The sequence below is a fragment of the Egretta garzetta genome, unplaced genomic scaffold, assembly GCF_000687185.1.
Source record: "Egretta garzetta isolate BGI_Z169 unplaced genomic scaffold, ASM68718v1 scaffold322, whole genome shotgun sequence".
In the NCBI taxonomy this organism is placed as follows: Eukaryota; Metazoa; Chordata; class Aves; order Pelecaniformes; family Ardeidae; genus Egretta; species Egretta garzetta.
This window is the reverse complement of record NW_009259044.1, coordinates 4,698,993-4,718,348: the sequence shown is the minus strand read 5'-3', so window position 1 is coordinate 4,718,348 and position 19,356 is coordinate 4,698,993. Positions and strand designations below refer to the sequence as shown.

General features: G+C 44.3%; 1 protein-coding gene across 1 annotated transcript in view; it reads right to left on the bottom strand.

The window, feature by feature from the left end:
• The window catches only part of AGBL1 (ATP/GTP binding protein like 1), a 293,048-nt gene extending 274,444 nt beyond the window's left edge, over nt 1-18,604 (bottom strand). Inside the window, exon 1 of the mRNA XM_009635035.1 lies at nt 18,281-18,604. Coding sequence (XP_009633330.1) covers nt 18,281-18,604 — 324 coding nt within the window. The remainder of the gene's footprint in view (nt 1-18,280) is intronic.
• Nucleotides 18,605-19,356: the final 752 nt, after the last annotated feature.

Genomic DNA, 19,356 nt, shown 5'->3' with positions numbered 1-19,356 from the left:
TTCAGCCCTTTTATGAACTGTGTTGAAATCAAAAGGCTCGCTATGATAGGATTACTGCTTCTTTCAGAGCCAAGACAAACAGAATATGTGGCTTTAATGAAATCCAGTAGCTCTCGGTTCACCAAGTATTGCCACGCTCATCTTAGAGAAGGGCTCCAAATTCGTGTTACTGGCTCAAGGGACCACGCAAAGAGGAAAGTCTGCAGCAGGGTCAGAGCAGTTCGGAATAACATTACTCCTAGGTAACATGTATAGATTTAGTCATATGTTAATCTTGCTAATTCATGTCTTTGTTCACTAGTCCACGCTCCTGAGCTGTCTCAAGTCTCCCAGAGCAAACAAAGAGCAATCAGAGCTCTCTTCCCAAGAGTTACTTGGCATTTTTTAGCATAGTGACTTAATAGTCAGGGGCAGGCTGTCGGGAGTGATGAGCATCCACCAAATTTACTGACCCTGGGAAGAGTTACTGTTCTCAGCACCTTTTTAAATATCAGGGTTGCCTAAATCAGACGGTCCTCTGGTTTTGTCTTGCTGCCTCTCAGTATCCCTTTCCTCTGTAGGTGGATGGATTACACATTAAGGTTTCAGTAATGAAGTCTTCATTGATTTATGCTCCTATTACACTGGGTTGTTTATTTTAACTGATTGGATTGTGGGTTTCCTAAGCCATTAACACAAATAGTGATGACATAAGATATCCTCTGACTTTCCATGCGCTTTATCCAGGGACTCAGGCAAACAAAGAACTTGAGGGGACATGAAAGATCAACCTTTAAAATGTGCAAATTAGAGCTGGCAATATATTGCCAAATATTTTACCTGAGTATTTACTCTTGATATTTTAACACTAAGCCTCTGATTGTGTTGGTGCCCCATAGTTCCCCTTCCTCCAGCGCAATAGTGAGGGAATTGGATGACTTGTGTGTTTGCTGAAACAGTGGATAAAACCCTCATCCCATTACAAATTCTAACATATTTCCCACTAACTTTAGTGGCACCACTGAATAATACAGAATATTGCAGAAGAACACAGCTCCAATTTATAATAGCAAGACAACACAGAAAAAAAACCCTAAAGTTGCTGTTGTCTTGCAAGATGGCAGCTTGCCTGTTGAAAAGAAACAGCTCAGATTTTGACTAATTAGCTTCAGATTTTCAAAGTCATCAAAGATATTTGGACAATGAAATCTATTAGAATCGATTGTTTAAATTAATACTCTTATCAAACTGTTTGTGGATGAATTGCCAACAAATTCATTCATAAAAAATATTCAGTAAATCTTTTTGAACAGTAAGTACAAATGAGAAAATCACAACTTGTGCCTGATCTAAAAAAGATGAATAGAGTAATTTCTTTAATGCAAATTACTTACCCAGCTCTGGTTAAAATAAACACATTAGTTATTTTTATTGAAAGATACGTTTGATGGTTCAAGAACAAACCACAAGCAAAAAGAGAAGTAAAATTCCTCTTGCTAAATATTTTCCATTCCTGCCAGCACTTATGAATGTTAGATACAACATCTATACGCGCACAGACTAATGAAGATGCATTCATGGTATATGGGTGGAACGAGAGCAGAGAAAAGTTCCCAGAGGCTCAAGTTAGATTACAAAATCACCAACCTCCTGCAGGATTTCACTAAAAGGATTTCAAGTTAGAGCCAAATTGTTACCTATTAACAGCAGCCTGTAGCTGCCTTTAACTGCTTGCAGCTGGACAAAGGCTAAAGTAGCAAAAAACATCACTTAAAATATCAATCACGGCTGTACTTTTTGGCCAGAGCGCCTCATCTTAGCCTTACTTCCATGAAGCCAAAGTCTTTCTCACCCAACCGGGAGTATCACAGGGCTGAGTTCAGATGCATTTAATCAGCTCCCGGCTGATAGTTCCTCTCTGAGCTTTTTCTGGGAATTAATCCCTGGAACACTGGGGCTTTGGTTGGCTTGGCTGAAGTTCCTCATAGATAAACAGCAGGAGGATGGAGAAAGCCAGGAATAAAAAAATACCCCAGTGCATAGTCATTGATACCTTACAGGCAGCAAGCGATTAGTTAGTGACATTGGGTTTGGAGGACAACAGCTTGATCCCAAGATCCTTCTGACTGGCAGCTCCGGTTATTTTGCTGACCCACAACTGAGCAGGGAAGAAGTTCACGTCTCCTTGTCCTGCTCCTGGGAACACGCCAAGACAAGCTGTTATTTACTCGAGACAAGATTATAAAATTGCAACTAACCCACAGTAACAGGTAATCTCATTTTGTCAGGAAAGTCTCCTGGGATGTTTTCCGCAACATTTGAAGACCCAGCAGAGGTGAAATTTTTCCTGTCCTGCCTGAAGGACAGCAGCTATCGGTGCAGTTCCCCTTTTACCGCTGGCTTAAAACAAAGACTTCCCATAAAATCAGTCTTTTGTGTAAGCTCTTGGGCTTTCATGTCTTTTGCCCAAAGGCAAGTATTTCTCCGAATGAGACATGCAGACTTCTGAGAGTGTTTGCTGTGAGTCTATGCATTAATGCTGAAAAAGGAAGGATGCCCAGGAAGACATCAAACAGCATTAATTTGCGCAGTGCAATATTTACCAGTAAATATTTTATTTGGGGAAAGGAATACAAAGCAGTTATTCCGCTCACAAAAATAATAAATGCAAAATTAAAGAAGTCACTCCTGCAAAACAATGCATAACATGATTTCTACCAATAGTCCTGTTAAATTAATTGTTGACTATAGTCTCACAAAGCTGTGTGACTGCCTAGGAAAAAAACAAACCAAACCAAAACAGCTTGTTTTTAAAGAAAAGCTATTGCTGCACTGGTCTAACTAGACCTGGGGGGGGTTTAGAGAGACCAAGGAATAGGATATCCAGTTCCACAGTTCTTTTGTTTGTTTGTTTGTTTTCAAATAGCCTGTTTCTAAATAGGGAAGCGGGATTTGACATGTTCAAAATCCATCCTTCTCTCTTCTCTTACCCTTAATAAATTTGCTCACACAAATAGCAGCAGTCAGAAGCCTAACTGTCTGTGTAATGAGACTTGCATCTGCAAGTAAGATTTCTCACTCTCTGCGCTCAAAGCCTATTGAAGAGAAACCCTGGTGCAAAACTAATACCACCTAAAACCAAGACTAGGTTAGGGGCCAAGCAGCATTAGTCCTCGCTCTCTCCTGAGACCTCTAGAAATTACTGGGTGGCTAATAACTGTATTAACGCTTAAATCAGAGACTGCCCTCCCGACGTTCTGCCGCCAGTGAGGTAGAGGTGCGTACCAGACCCAAATGCTGGGCACAGCCGCTCACCACTGGCCTTGTGGATTTTCCAGCTGGATGTCTTCTTCCCACAGCTGACTATCTAGCCTTACAATAACTGTGAAGCCAGGTTTGGTGCCTTATGTTCTGTGCCTTGTCAGAGTAAATTGCTTTTTGTAATTTAAGTGGAGCTAAAAATTCACACTTAAATAAGAGAGCAAAATACCCTGGAGAGTTTCTTGTCTGTGTGCTCCTCAGCCTCAATATTCAGCCAGCTAACCATGATTTCTTCTTTTTGGAAGGTTATTATCTACAGTATTGGATACATGGAGGTTTAGAAAAAAAATGAAATCATTATTTCTGAGGAGAAAAATGGGTTCAGAGATCTCTGAAATATCACTAGGCAACCTCAGAATAAGGGAGTATTCAAATTAAAGTGATTACAGCCTGAATTTTGTTATTACTGAAGCACTTTGTTACAATACCACCATCATCTAGCTTTAGAAGGATCCCAAGAAGTTACGGTCCTGTTGCCCCTGATCCCAAGAGACCCATCCAAATGTCCTCTGCACCACCACAGACATCTCCATCCTCTGTGGGAAACAGTAAGAGCATTTCTTTGACCTAAACTGGATTTCCTCTGCTGAGAAGTCAGATAGGACTGAGTAAGCCAGGAAACTCAAAGGAGACGTGGAAGGGAAAGGGGCTATTTAAAGACTCGGAGAGGAGGACCTTGCTGCTCGGGTAGTGTCCTAAGTGACCTCTTTAATCCTGCAAGAAAGGCGTTCGCAGCTGTGGGGGATCACGTAGCCCTCAAACTGTACACAGGGCAGCCAAGGGGCCTCCCAGAGCAAGACACGTGGTCCAACAAGTTACTGCTCCTGTTCCCAAGCCTGAGAAGCGAGTCCCTCTCGCTGGCTCCTGCACATCCCTGGGAGGCATGGCTAAGACCCGCCTTTTTTTGCTTAACACCAGGCCAAGCTCTATGTATCAGCCCAAAGAAGTTGTGGATTTTATACCAGGGAATACAGAAAATACTCATAAAAAAGGCCCCTCTCTCTGGCCTGCTGCAATCAGGTGGGTGGCTTTTTTCATGGCCTGCAGTGACCTGAAGGTATGGTTTTTGTCATCGTTGTTTGCACTTGGGCATGATAACCTGCAACATTTTTTTTTCAATAACAGACCAGATCACTGCTGGGTGTCATGGTTGCATACCCTTCACAATGGATGGCAGCTCATCCAGGTGACTGGGCAGAAGCAGTGCCTCAAAGCCAGCTTCTCACATGCTATTGTACAGGGCATTGCTCTTATTCATCGCACTTCAGGGCTTCTTCTCAAAGGATACGTGCTACGCTCTGTGGGACTGAACTGCTTCAAGGCAGAGATGGGCAATTTCCAACCTTACATCTGAATGTCTTCAAAACACTGAAGGTGTTGAGATGTAACAGCTTGGCCTGAGCTGATCTCTAGCCAAAATAACTTGGTGAATAACATGGTGGAAATCATCTGTGCCAAGGAATCTTACTATATTTAATGCAATAAATTGCACTAACATAACACCTTTCATCACAGGGTCACAGATTTCTTCACAAATATTAATTAACACCTGCCCCGCTGCATTCCTCGTCAAGAAGATCAGGTTCATTGTCCCTTACTTTCCTGGTGGGAAATACCACCCTGTGGTGGGAAATTCACTTAGTCAATACCTACGAGGATCAGTGGCAGAGCCCTGATAGCTATTCCAATAAAATGAAGAAGAAACACTGTCTGTGCAGAAGTATTATAGCTCTCAATCACACACTTACTTCCATTTATTTGTTGGGGGTTCAAAGATTTCCTTCCCTGAGATCAGTCTTTTCCTCCCAGCCTCCCAGGAATAAGCGCAGTAGAAAAGCCCTATCCCCTGCAAAGGATCCTAAGGCCAGATTGGGAGAAGAAAGGGCTGCTCACTACCAGTGGGTCCTAGCCCATGTACAGAGTGATTCATCCTTGTGCCCAAGGACGACGAAGATGCTACATTTAATTCATCCATACAGGAACTAAGAAGCACGTAGACCATGACCTGACCCTTTTCCAAAGGATGTTTTACCTGCTGCGTCTCAAAGACTCTAAGATGTTTCGCCTAACTCCAGAGCAAGGTTGTTCATCATGTCTGTGCCACGCCATTAGTGTGTCACACTACTAAAATGTACCCACATCCAGATGTCTGCAGGAATTACGCCCTGATAGACTGCAACGCCTTGGATACTCTTGGCAAAGTAAATCGCTTTTTTCCTCCTTTCTTTCTTTTTTCATGCCAAAGTTCTCAAAGAAAAGATCGTCCTTGTGCAGAAGTTCCTCCTGATACAAAGTTCCTTTGTGTCACTTGCTCCTCTCACTAATGCATGTCTAATAGAGCAATTACTTTATTATGCAGAACCGGTGGTAAAACACATTATTATACAACCTTAAAATGCTTCTGTCAAATTGGAAGTGTTAAAAGAACGAGGAAACTTTGAGATAAATCAAAACACGTGATATTCTGCAAAAGGCTTTTAGACTTTCCTTTGAATATTTCTAATGTTCTTTCTGTAATTTCTACTGCAGATAAATTCTCTCAGGTTTCATCTCACATTTCGCAATAAGTTACCTATGACACCTAAAGATTTTGACTGGATTTAATGTTATATCATTCACTTTTTTCCTCTTTTTAATCTATTTTTATTTTAATGCCAAAATTATCCTAGCATATGTCTTTTACACTCTCTTAATAAGTTTCTATAAGGTATTAACCATTCTTGCACTATGATCTCTATACTCATGTTAGTACTTACTGTTTATTGCTGTTTCTTGGATTTGTTCCTGTATTTTATATTACTTTAGCTGTTACTGAACTATTTTAAAATATTAATGTTTCATTCAAATGCCACTCTGTTACAGCTACTTAACACAACTGCCATGCAAACTTAACAGGGAGGCATCTGGTTTTTTCCATTCAGCTGTAGTTTTCTTTTCCACTCTTAATGACGAAAGAGCAGCATAAAACATGCTACTACCTTTCTTTGTGAGATTTTATGGGTGCCAGGCCAGAGAACACTCTGTCTTTCAAGTAAGAAGTGCATTTGAGAATTGACAAAGTTTTTTTTCAACCAGTGGCATTTCCCAAAGTATAAGTGAGCCTGGAAGAGCCTTGGAGAATTTCCAGATGTACTTGCTTTTTAATAAAACCACAGATCTTGAATACTATAGCAAATGTGAGTATGTGCACGTGGAAATAAATAGCCACAATGAAGGTGCTGCTATCCTTGGCTTCTCTGTGACGTTCCTGCTTGGGTTAGGCACGACAGAGCCACAAGAGTCCCTGTGTCTGCTCCCCGTCTGCCCTGGCACTCGCCAAGGATAATGCCGTGTTCCGTCTGGGCTATTCTCTGTATTCCAGTGCTAACACTCCCATTTGCCACGCATTAGTCTGACATCGACTTGTACAGGCTGAAGAAAAGGATCACTGTAAGGTACATTCTGATTTAGAAAAACACCAGTCCTTTCTCTTGCCAAGACAAGTGTCCTTATATGTCAATCTACCCCACTTTCCAAAGTGCTTTCTGGAACGGTGATGAAAATGCCTTTAATCAATCAGTGCTTAATAATGATGATTGAGGTATGGGTAGTGGAGACAAACCGCTAATAACTATTGTTAGTCACAGGTTATTTTCTTAAGAGATAGAACCTGAAAGTGAAAATGATGAACCTATTTTTCCCATCCAGTCTAAGTGAAAAATCAAACAACAAACGGAACTCGGCACCCATAATGAATAGCAAACTCTGTTTCGAAATTCTAATGATTCAAAGTATTATTACTAGTAATGTAAAGCAGAACACCTGTCTAACTTCATTGCTGAGACCCATCTGTCTAGATTTAAACAGCAATCTCTTAAAAGCAAAGCCCTCAGTTCTCTGAAAAGCCTGCCAAGTTTTTAAAAGGTATGACAGGGCTGTGTCGTTTTCCATCCAGAAGGTAACAAAGCTTTTTATTATCTTTAGTCTATGCCCTGTGCAAGACACCCAGCAGCAGCAAGCCAATGTCATCATGTTTAAAGACAGACATGTTTGGGGCTTTATTCAGCCCTCGTTCCTTCAGTTCAGTAGCTCAGAAGCACTTGCAAACTAAGTGCTGGTCAGTCAAGCTAAAAGTCATTTTATTAGCTCAGTGAATGAGCCCACTGCTGCGTTTGTGCTCCAGGAAAACGTGACAGGAGTTAAATTTAAAAGTATGAGACCACTGTCCTCTCAGAGGCTCCTGAGCTGAGATCTAGGCTAATGTAGATCTGCGACATTGCAAAGAGAGTGATGGATGAGAGCTCTTACTCCTACTGGTGCCTTTCTCTGTGCAGCAAGACTGGTACTTCTGCAGCGGAGCAAACTTCAACACTTGCTGTGCCCAGGGATGTCTGCGGGGCAGCATTGACCCAGCACATCCTGCCCCAGGAGCAAGGAGCACGGTGTCCCCTGGTGCACCGTCCTTTACACACCGTTTAGCTTCACTCTCCTGAGACCTCCTGGGGGCTTCACCAAACCAGACTCCATGGGCTGTCTCTCCTGAGACACTCTCACACAGGAACAGGCGGAACACGTGAAAAGAGGGGACCTCTGGCAGACGCCACATATTCCTCTGCTGCTGGCACAGCAGTGGGGAGGAACCTCTGTTCTCTCCATAGAGACACAGGTCTCACTGGGATCTGAGCAAATGCAGTCTTGATGTCACGGTGGGCTGATCTCTGAGAGAAAGGTGAATTCTTCAGCGAATACCCAGTAGGAGATTTGCTCTATGTCAGCATCTACCTCTGATGCCTGTATCCATTGCCAGCATGGAGAGACCACCAAAAAGTAGTTGCTGTGTCCTATTTTATTTGAGCATGTTCTCAAGGAGACCTGTTGGTGTAACAGTGCTCTACAGGCTTTGTTAGGACACAGCAGGGGAACTCAGTGAGGAAGATTTCCAACTCTTTGATCAGCCAGCTGCTCAGACATCCACCTTTTAGACAAAACCCTCCAGAGTTTGCAGTCAGCCGCTGCTGCAGGAGCTTTTTAAAAAAGCCACTACTAAGCACGGTTTTCATCTCAGAGAGCAAGTCGTTCTAATGCATCTCTGCTTCCACCTGTCCCCTTGAAATCCCCATGCATTATGGAGAGATCAAATGACCTGAGCCCTATTGGGAGAGAGATTGACAAAGAAAAACAGAGCCAGACACACATTCTCTTTCTCATTTGTTGCCTCTAGCTCTCTCCCCCACTTGCAGAACTTTAGCATGGGGCAACTCAAACGCAGGAGATTTTCCCAAAGAGGAGGCCAGATAAATCAGGGCAGTAGTGCCACTTCCCCCTAGCTTCCCCAGAAACTGTCTCCATGTGGATGGCGCTGGTTTATTCCTGGAAAAATGGAGGGTCGAAAGAGGCAGTTCACTTTGTTCCTCTGACTTCATCAGATCGGCATTTTAATCATAGGGAAAGGTCAGGTGGACCATTCTCCCTCCTCCCCTCCTTTGCAGTGCAGACAGGTGGGCATTGACCATGCCAAGCAAACTGCTTATGGAAGGATCTCTTTCTCTCCCTGTCACGCTCCTGTTTGCCAGGTTAATCCTGAATAAAAAGGAGGGCCAACTTTATCTTCACAGTAAATTTGCTGCTTTGGCCTTTCAGCAGAAATCACATAAAAAAATGGTGGATGGCAGAGGACAACAGGCGTTGCACTGATTTTACCCAGGCTGCACGAGTGTTGTCTGCTCATGGAGTGAGTTGTTCCACATTTTGATTTGGGAATCAATGTGAACTAAGATTCCCTTTGCCCTAACTTCACAGACGAGATTTATCTCAATTTACTGACCAAATAGAGAAATCTGGAGGCACAGACGTTAAATGAGTTTGATGGAGTCTGTAACAGTGCTGAAATAAAGCCCAGGGTTCCTGCTTTATCCGTCAATACACCATCATTCTCTCTTTTGAAAGGAAGGGAATAGGTAGCAGAGAGTGCAGTGGAGCAGAGGAGCCCAAGGGAGAAGAGTCTGTCTCTGTTTACTAAAGGGATCAAATTCCCATTGGGCCCAGTGGGCAGCCTCCGCCTGTAAATTACACCAAAAATTAATGTGCATAAAAGGCTTCACAGAAGTTGATTGCAGTAAAAACACAATGCTGTGGTGCTTCCATGGCTCTAGTGTCAGAAAAATACATGTTTCGGTTTCAAAGCATCCCTTGTTGAAAGGGGGAAAAAAGCCAAGATTTCTTTGGTAGAGTAGTTATTTCTCCCACAGGACTTCTCTGTGTCAGAATTATTCAATTTTCTAATAAGAATCATCATGAAAGTTTTGCTGTTCTCATTAATTCCACCTCAGCCTACAGCACCTTTTGAAAATAAGGCTCTGTTCTTCCAGGAGAACAGACCATGAGGGGAAAAACCCCAACCTTGTTCTCTAAATCCCCTAAGGGAAGGAGGTTTAGCTTTGCCCCTGGAATTTCTTATCAAGCAAATGTTGTTCTATCAATTAACAGTTGGTCTAAAACATTAATTCTTTTTTTTTTTTTTTTTTTTTTTTTGGTAGCTTAGTAGTGCCTGTGGGCAGAAGAATCTCTGCTATGTTATCTTTGTCCTATCTAGAAGACATCTTAGGAAATTAATGACAAATTCTTCATTTCTGAAACCTTGATTTCTTTATAATATGGTAGGTCTCCACTCAGTAAAACAAAGGCCATAACAGGGCAACAGATCAAAAGGAAATACTAAGCCATGGATATGAATGTGGTATGTCTCCATTGACCTGTGGAGGAGAATGACCAGGTTTCCCTTATTTTAAGGGAATTCTTCATCACACTAGACTTCCCTTCCCAAAACTGTACTAAGGTATATTTTTTTCTCTATGAAAAGGAAGAAGATTATCCGGTTCTTGGAGATTTGAATCTTCACCCAAAGAATACACCTCGACTATATTTCGGTCGACTTCTCACAAAGATCAAACAATCAGAAAAAAGCAGATTTTTTTTTTTTTTTAAATTAGAAAAGAAAATATCTATAAATATTTGAGGGTGGTTTGGACTTATGTTCTTGCTTCAAAGTCATCTTTAATTAAACTGTCCTTTCTGAAATTAAACTGTCTCTTCTGAAAGAGCAGCACAGTAGCGCTTTCTGTCACACACGTAGCTGCCGGGATTGCAGGCACTGATGGCCCACCAGTATGGCAACTAAGCTGGACAATTTAGTTGTACAAGAAGAGACCCCATGCCTTCCCCCTCACACTCATTCTGCACCTTCTGCAGCAAACTTGGTTTTGTCAATGGGGAGAAGGGAGACTGGTAAGATTGCTTTGTGCTGTTACTGGTCTCCCTGGAGACTGGTAGCTCCCTCTCAGGGAACATGTCTCACCAATTTCCAGGTGCCTTCTAGCCTCACAATCCCCTGGGGACCAAAATCAGCCTGCTTTGCCCAAGAAGTACAGCCCCTCGTCCTTTCCTGAGGAGATGAGCAGCAAGCTGGGCATGCAGAATGGCCCCGGCTGATGGATCAGCGCTTGTATGGCCCATCGGGCCCCGTAGGCAAACAGGTGCACATAGACCATCTGTGAGACAAGTGCTTATTAAAAGAACAGGGAAAGGCAAGAGGGAATTATTTTCTATCCTGGTCTGGTGAGAAGAACATAGTCACGAGGCTGGAGTCTGGCAGAGCCCAATGACATATGTGGGCACATGGTATGTCTATGGATTTCGGATTTTCAAAGACATGTGAAAGCCCGAGGTTCTCAGGTGTGCGTACATCAACCCTGTGTGCGTACACAAAAAGGGACCACCTCTGCCCAAGAGCATGGCTCGTTCTATGAGAAGCTACTAGCAAACGCTGCCTTACTTCTGCACTGCCCACTGACTCCTCCTGGAGCCCTGTGGAAGGAGGGGCTTTTACCTGCACATCCAGAGGCACAAATCCCCCCCAGATTTCATCGCAACACTAATGATGACACATGTTGCGTTACCTACCCTGGCACAAACAGGTGTGATCACACAGATCCCTGCGATAGCAACCACTCCGGGAGCAATTTTCAACCCTGCTACCCTAGACCAAGTGACACAAAATCCCTCCCCATCTCTTAAATTCCCAGTATATTTATGAGATATTTTCCTTCCCATTAACACACATCAGTAAACTCTCTGCTGGTGTCACCAGGCACTGCTGAAGTTAACTGCTATCAGCCCTCATGTTTTTCAATACCAGGAACTTTTTTGTGCTTTTTTGCTAAATGTAATAAACTTTAATTCGAAGAAGTCCATAAACATATTTTTTACCACAGATAGTTTTTCCCCATTTTAGATAAAGCCAAGAGGACTGGATCGATGCATCAGACAGAAAAATGTGTTGAAAAGATCTCTGAGCCATCAAAACAAAATGCAGCATAATACACTGAAAATATGATTACGTTATACAAAGAAACACAAGTAAGATCTATTCAAGAAAACACCTCTCTGTATGAAAACATCTCTTCATATATTTCACAGAGGGAAATTATTGAAGCCTCAGAAAAGGAGAGGGTGGAAATTTTCCATTGGCATAAAAGTATTGATGTAATATATAAATATATCTGTAGGCACACAAAACACCTAGGGAAGCTAGATAACCACTACTAATTATTCTTGAGTTACAAATAGATAAGCAGATGCATTTGAATATATTTTTATACTGTATGTGAAAGATATTTTAAACAAATGCATATACCTCCTTACATAATGTAGTTTAATGTGCATTTGTGTCTATAATGCAGCAGTTGTACAAAAATACACACTATAAGGCTGCTTAGCATGGTATAATGTGCCATTATATTACGTCCAAATAATCCAAGTTAAACAGCCTGGTCATGAGTACAAAGTCAGACCCTCAACAGCTAAGATGCACCAATTTTAAAGCATTCAGGACATTTCATTTGGCCCCCTGGAGTAACTGCATTTTTTTAATTTCATTACGACTTGTTTTATTTCACAAAACCTCTGCTTCAGGATGAACAGTGCCTGCTGCCTAGAAAATCACCCCATATAGCTTTTTGTCTTCATCATTTAACATGTGGTTCTGTGCATTATTTATTGTGCAGAATCCAAGCCCTGCACTGAAAACAAATTATTAATTTACTCCTCCATTTTTTTTCCTGTGTTGTCACCAGAACTTCAGAACTTTCTTTTTTGCAGCGTTCATTGCCTGATTTTTCAAACACTGATGCGAGGCATGGTGGAATTATTCGCCATTTTGCACCCGATTAACTCAGATGCTGAGGGTTATGATCCATTTTTCCAGACCTGCATTCAATTGATTTAGCAACATGGCTATCCTGTCACATTTGCATTTCTGCAGGAAGAGAGAAAGGGGTCTCCAGGAGCATTCATGGCATGATCTCATTTGTCCTCAAAGCACGAGCCATCCTAGGCAAGGAAGAGCGACAGCAGAAGACAGCCTGAAGCCCACTTCCCTTGTTCGAGGTGGAAAGTTCTGCTGAGACTCAGATGGCAACACACTTTTGCACAGCCCAGCCATAGCTGCTGCCGCTACGATCGGTCTCTGGGTACATTTTGCACCCTGAGGTCCTGAATTCTCATTAATGCAGTCACAGGAAATTCTGGATAGCCCAACTGGAGGCATTTTTGGAGGAGCTGGCAGTGTGCACAGAGGAGCAGCTGCGGCCAGCCCGGGGACAGAGAGTGAAATTCTGGTCCCAGCTCAGTTGGTGGAAGGGTTTCAGCTGAGCCCAAGACATGGCTCAGCTTACTCTGAGGGCTTTTGGTGTTCTGCGCCGATTCACAAGAGTGCCAAACCTCAATATTTCTTCTCTGGCCTGGCAGGAATTTGGGGTTAATGCATGGACGCATTCTTCTTTCTTCTTTTTTTGCTTAGCAGTGCCCCGTGGTGGTGAGCTAGGGATTGTAAGAAAGAGCTCTGGGTTACCTTTAGGTTCTCCTTGGACAGGGAGGAGATGACAGTTGAGGCAGAAAGAACAAGCAGTGACCCTGAAAGCTGGGGTGGGGGCCTGCACTACCTCTATAGGATTTTTTGCAGAGAATTATTCCTTTTCTCCCACAGATAAAGCAGAAAACAGGTTCACGCAGCCTTAGTGGCATTGGCAGTAGAGGCACAAAAGACCTGCTGGAGCACCCAGTGTTTCCCCGTTAAGGGTTTCCCCTTGAACCCCATAGCTGAGCATCTCCTTGCCCTAATTGCACTACTGCTGCTGCTCCAAAGATGGAATATTTTTTGTAAGGACTAGGAGGACACTCGGTCCACTGCTGTTCACTTTAGGTAAAACAATCCCAGTAAAACTCAGTTAATGAACCACATAAAAATGACCATCTGGTTTTGAGTTGATTTTTGTTCCCTCTAAGGCTATTCCACAAAGCCCTGCTTGCCAAGCTGCCTCCCAAAACCACAGATCCAAACTTTGAGCTCCTCCAGCCCCAGACCAAATCAGTGGGCTTTCTGCTTTCTGAGCAGTTCCTGAGATTTTTGCATCTATTTTGCTCAAAGCCAGGAATCTCAGCAGCTCTGCTGACAGAATAACTGCAAGGATGCAGAGGAGACAAAAGCATTTTGCAAAATACGTTTATATTCCTTGTCAGTGGAGCAGCATAGATAGCTTCCCACTTGTCTTTAGGATAACAATAGAACTGCCTTGTCAGCCAGCCAGCAAAACGGCTCGGGAGAGGCAGCGTGAAAGAGTGGAGAGGGTCAAGTTAGCAAACAGCGGATCCCAAATCTGTTCCCTGCTGGACACCACAGCCATTCAGAGGGGAATCCCTTTACACAAACGACATCCTTCATTGATACGTAAGATTTTCACCTCTTTCCTTTCGAACCATAACATTTGGAAACCTGTGCAGTCCAACATAGTAGGACACAGTTGGAGCCAAAGATCTGCCAACGGCCCGAGGGGTTGCCAGCTTTGCAGAATATGTGAACGGGGACTGTGGCTTTGGGAAGCATGCGAAAACCATGCTGAGAGCCAACAGGAAATCTGGGACTCCTCAGGCAACACGGCGTACTCTGCCATGGAAAAAGTAGATGTTCTCCGGGGTAACCAAGGCAGGCTCACCCCTGGGCCTGGCAAGTGAGGAAGAGAGCAGGGAGAAAGCAGGGGAAGAATCAAAATGCTTCTTATTTAGCTAACTGGTTAGAGGATGGAGCGAGATGAGGGCCAGGACAACCAGGAGGAGGAACTAGGATGCTCTACAGTCTCAAGGGATTCAGTAGTGAAACATAATGAAAGATGCCGGCTTCAGTTTTCTAAAGCCCAGATACCTCTTCCTGGCATTAAAATAAACAAGAGATCTAAAACCAAATATCACTGAGATTTTGCATTAGGGAGGCTGCCTGTAAAATGAGACGTCAGACTTTTTTCGCTGGTCTTAAACCATACACGGGGAAGATGTTCACTTCTGCCATGTTGTGGCCGGGGAGCAGGGTGAGGAGCAGTAACCAGCCCAGCCTTGGTCCAGGTACTGCACTGTCCATGTATGAAAGAGCTGGATGTGAGGTAAGGAGGTCAATGTCATGTGGTAGGAGATGGGAACAGAATGGCCAAGCCAGAGGGATGGGAGGTGATAATGGTAGGAGCATGTTGGAGCGGGAGAGCCAAGGAGAGAGAGCAAAGAAGGTAACAGGGTTAGAAGCAAAATGAGAAACTACAGTAAACTCCAAAAAGCTTGGCTCTGCCATACTGACACAAAGCCTGTGAGACAGGGAGAGGTTTTTCTTAAATCTGAAATTCATGTTTTAAAGCTGCACCTTGTAAGCAATGAAGCACTTTTTACCTAGAGATCTGAAATGTCACGTCTTCCCGGCAGTGACATTTTGGTGACAAAATGCAGCTGCACTTTGAAAGTAGTTTTTGCTTTTCACCTTGTCACTTTTCAGAGCATCTGTAACACGTTGCACTTTCAGGGGTTTGAGCTGTCTTTGGAGGATCACGCTCCTCCATCGCACTGGGAACAGTTTTGAAGAACTGAGAAACCAAACGTGTTTCTTTCCTTGTCTAGAGCAGGAGTTCAGTTACAAACTGCACAGTGTTCTGGTTTTGTTCTGCTTGTTACCATCCTTGCCAAAGCCAGGCTGTGAGACCAGGAGTAAAAGAGTCTATGCCAGGAGGAGATGGGGTAGATCACTCCCTTGGCTGAAGGTGATAGACCCTATCTCAGGCGGGGACATTCCTCCAACCGAGAATAATAATCTGTGCCAGTGCTTGGAAGGGCGATAGAAATTTAGCCCCTGTGAGACACTGAGAGAGGAAGGATGTTTTTATTTTAAGGTTCATAAAGACTGGATTGGTGGCTGAATGTTCCCTCATTCTTCACCTGAAAGCTTTCTGCATATAAAGCAATATTATGTGCTAACAGAAATGGAAAAGACACAGCAATATCCTGCAGAATAGCCTGCTGTATGCAGCAGACATGTTCTCCATGCCCAATAAAAGAATATGAACCAGCACTGACAATCCAGCAGGACAGAAAAACAAAGTGACTATGTTTTGGATAGCTGTCGCAGGAAATAACAAAGTGTGGAGAGATGTTATCAGCAAATACAAACATCAACAAAAGTTAGTATTTCCCAGGCTAGCGAATTCCAACTGTGTCAAGTAGAGGTCTTTTTTATCACCTGATTTTTGTGGCAGAGGTAGGTGATGGCGTTACAGAGTTATGCTGGTAATGTTTTGGCTGGAGGTAGGGGAAGGAGGTGAACCAGAACATACCAGTATTGTATTTGTCATCAACCACCTACTTTCTGTCCTCTACCACTCAAATCTCTGCATTTAACTGAACGTGTAACAAGAAAGCCTTTTGCCCTTTTCTAAGTGAATACAGAATTTTTGGAAACAAGGGTCTTGTACCAAGGTTAGATTTTGTAATACTGGGGATGAATGCTGTGCTACCTTGCAATTTTACCAATTCCACCACCTATTTCACCCGCTGTGTTCCCAACTATTTCTACTCTAGCCCTCCATGTAGCTTTGTCAATGAATCACATATGTGATTTTAAACTACAGCTTCCAATTTAATCCTGGGCCTTGTCCAGTTCTGTTCCCAGATTATGCAGCAAGCACCTGGACTGTTAATGTTAGAGAGCATAAGAAAAAACAGGAGCTAGACACTCAGCTCTCAATTATCCAAAGTAATAGGGAGAGGACAATAACTTGGATGCAGCAAAATCACGATCTAGTACAAAATATGCATCAAATAAGCTGTTAGATCACAGGCCAAGCAAGTTACACTGCCAAAAAATAAAAGGACTGTAGGATAATTTTTTTCAGCGTGCCAGTTTACCTGTAGAACTCGGTGCCACAGGGTGCCACGGAGGGCAAACCAGGGTTTGGCAATGGTATGAGAAATAAAAGTTGTTGACAGTTACATAAGCTTGGATAAAAATGTCAAGGCTGATCAGCCCCCACAACTATAGTTTCGAAGCCAATTGCGTATCGTGGGGTTTTATAACCTCCTCTACACACTTGCAGCGGGTCACCGAAACCTTCTGAGGCAGAAGGGTGGGAGACACGAATCCTTGGGCGGATCCCAGAGGGTAATTCTGTTTTGCACACCCTATCCCTCATTTTCTGCTTCTGCAATGTGAGGTTTCGACAACACACGTAGCAGTCAGAGGATGCTGCTGCCTCAGATGTGAAACCCCCGTCCCTGTGGGGCTCTGACCCACACCAGCACGGCTGCACACAGGGGCTCAGGGCTCCTGGGAAGTACAGACAACTGGCATTTCACTGTAACTATCTAAAAGCTGGTTTTTATGCCAGCAGCTTGCCTTGGCGAAGCAATTCCCACCCATCCCTCATGAAAAAATGATGGCTCATGAAAGCCTGGGTTCCCTCCCAAAACACACACCCTATTTCATAGGGTTGCTCATGTCTCAGTGTAGACGTGTCCTCCTGCAAGACCAGGAGTGCTGGGGGAAAACAGAACTGAGGGGATTGCCTACAGGCAGAGGAAGAGATACCTCTCCTTCACCCCATGGCCGAGCTCGTCCAACAAGTGTGATCCTGGACTGGAACACTTCCCTTCTCTCTGCTCCTCGGGAGCATTTACTGAGCACACCCAACGCCAGCGCCTCACCGATCTCAGCCTCAAGAGTTTTTGTCACTTCCTCATGAGTGCTTAAGGGTCCTGGTGAAGACAATTTGACAGGGAGGAACTCGTTGCTTCCAGGCAGATCTGTTTACTCGTCCCCCTCAGCCCTCGGAGTCGCGGCGCGCGCTGCCGGGGCTTGCCTTGCCCGCAGACTGACAGCGCTGTCAGGTCCCATTCATCGCAAAGCAGCCGATTCCTCACACCTCCCTCGCTCCCCCGCTGAAGGCAGCGAGATCTCGGGAGCCGAGACTCTGCCCTCAGACGGGGCGCGGTGATTGATGCATGGCAGTAATTGCCAGCCTTCATCTCCGAATAGTGAAACTTCGTTTCATAAAGGCTTTTTAGGGTAGAAGGTGCAGGTCAGGACGGCCGCACGCTGATGCTTTTAGAGACAAGCCAGCAGGGAGCTCGTATGAACAACCTCAGCCCAACAAGTCGCTGCTGGTGAATTAAAGAGGAAAACAAGCCCAAGCGCCTCTCTCATTAGTTCAAGCTGTTCTTACCTGGAGGGTGGAGAGAAGGACTTGCAAGCCACTGGCTTCTTGTTCTGCCATGCTGCTCCCCACTCACACTCCCTCTTTCCTAGCAGCAGACACGATGCAGCTAGAAAGCAAAGCTGCCAACTTGCCTTGCTGCTGCCCCTGTGCCGTTTAAGAAATGAAGAAGCTGAACACAGATCCCCAGACACACGCACACTGCTACCACCAATAATCACAGCAATGCAACTCTAGACCTCAGCAGGAGAGATAAATGTACCCCCTCCCTCCGAGCTCTCCCACTGTGACGAGAAGATTAATTCCTATATAAAGAATCCTGGGGATTAAGTAAAGTGCTCAGGAAAGGTCTGGGTGCTTGGTGTGTGGCAGGGGGAGTGTGGGGAGGGTGGCAATAGCAACAAGAAAGCAGAAGAGCTACAAACCTCAAAGAAAGCCAGGGAGAAGGGAGGGAGCACGCTGGCTGCCTGACAGGCATTCCCAGCTGACCTGCTGATCCGTTCCAGACCCTGCGTGGACTCGTCTCCGTTTGACTCCGTTCCAGTGAAATCTGAGACACGGAGAAGGCAGAGCGAGCGAGAGATGCCCTCGGTCTTAATGAGCGCTGACAACGAACGGAAGATACACCAGGCACGAGGGACAGGTGGAGCGGGTTCACCGAGGCTCGCGGAAGGTTTTTGGCTTCCAACCCCAACGGTGCTCCCGAGTCGCAGCGACCACAGCCATAGGCAGCGCCTGCCGAGGGGCATCTCACGGCCACACAGCCAAAGCCAGGGAGGAGAGCTGCCTCTGCAAGGTGCACTTTGAGAGGGAGTTTGCTCCAAGGGCCGCTACGGTGATTCCCACGTACCTATTTCTTTATATAAGTATGGAAACTCAGAGCGTAGTTTGCTCCCCAGTGTACGAGCCATGCTGTAGTACAGTTGTAGTTGTAGTACAGTTGTAGTTGTAGCTTGAATTCCTAGGAGGGCATGGAGTCCACTTTTAGCATCAGCTGAATGATATCAAAGGGCTTGGTAAACAAGAAGTAGCAGGTAAAGAAGTTGAGTAGAGGTTTAGATGAGGATTTTCCCACAAAATATTTTCAACGTGAAGATGTCAGTTAGTCCAACGCAAACATTTTTTCAGGGATGCAGCGATTTCACTTCAGCTTTCTTAACACCAGAATGGCATTTTTGCTCCAGAGAGACGTCACTCCAGGGTGGTTTGAAGGCCGACAGTGGAGGCAATTACTTGATATATGCAGAAGACAAAGGTTAGATCTTGTCTTTCCAATTTAAGGACATTAATTTCAGTTGTTCACCCCTTGAATAAGTACTTTATTCTGGGGCGGGACTTTCTGGTCCCTCCAGTAGTAGCTTTTCCACTTGGAATGAATAACTAAGGATTTTTGAAGCAGGAACATGAACCTTGGTCTCTGGGCACAAGGCAGAAGCTTACAGAACTCGGTACCACACCAAGGCACGCCAGACAGCCAGTGTGTGCACACTTTTCTTTGCTG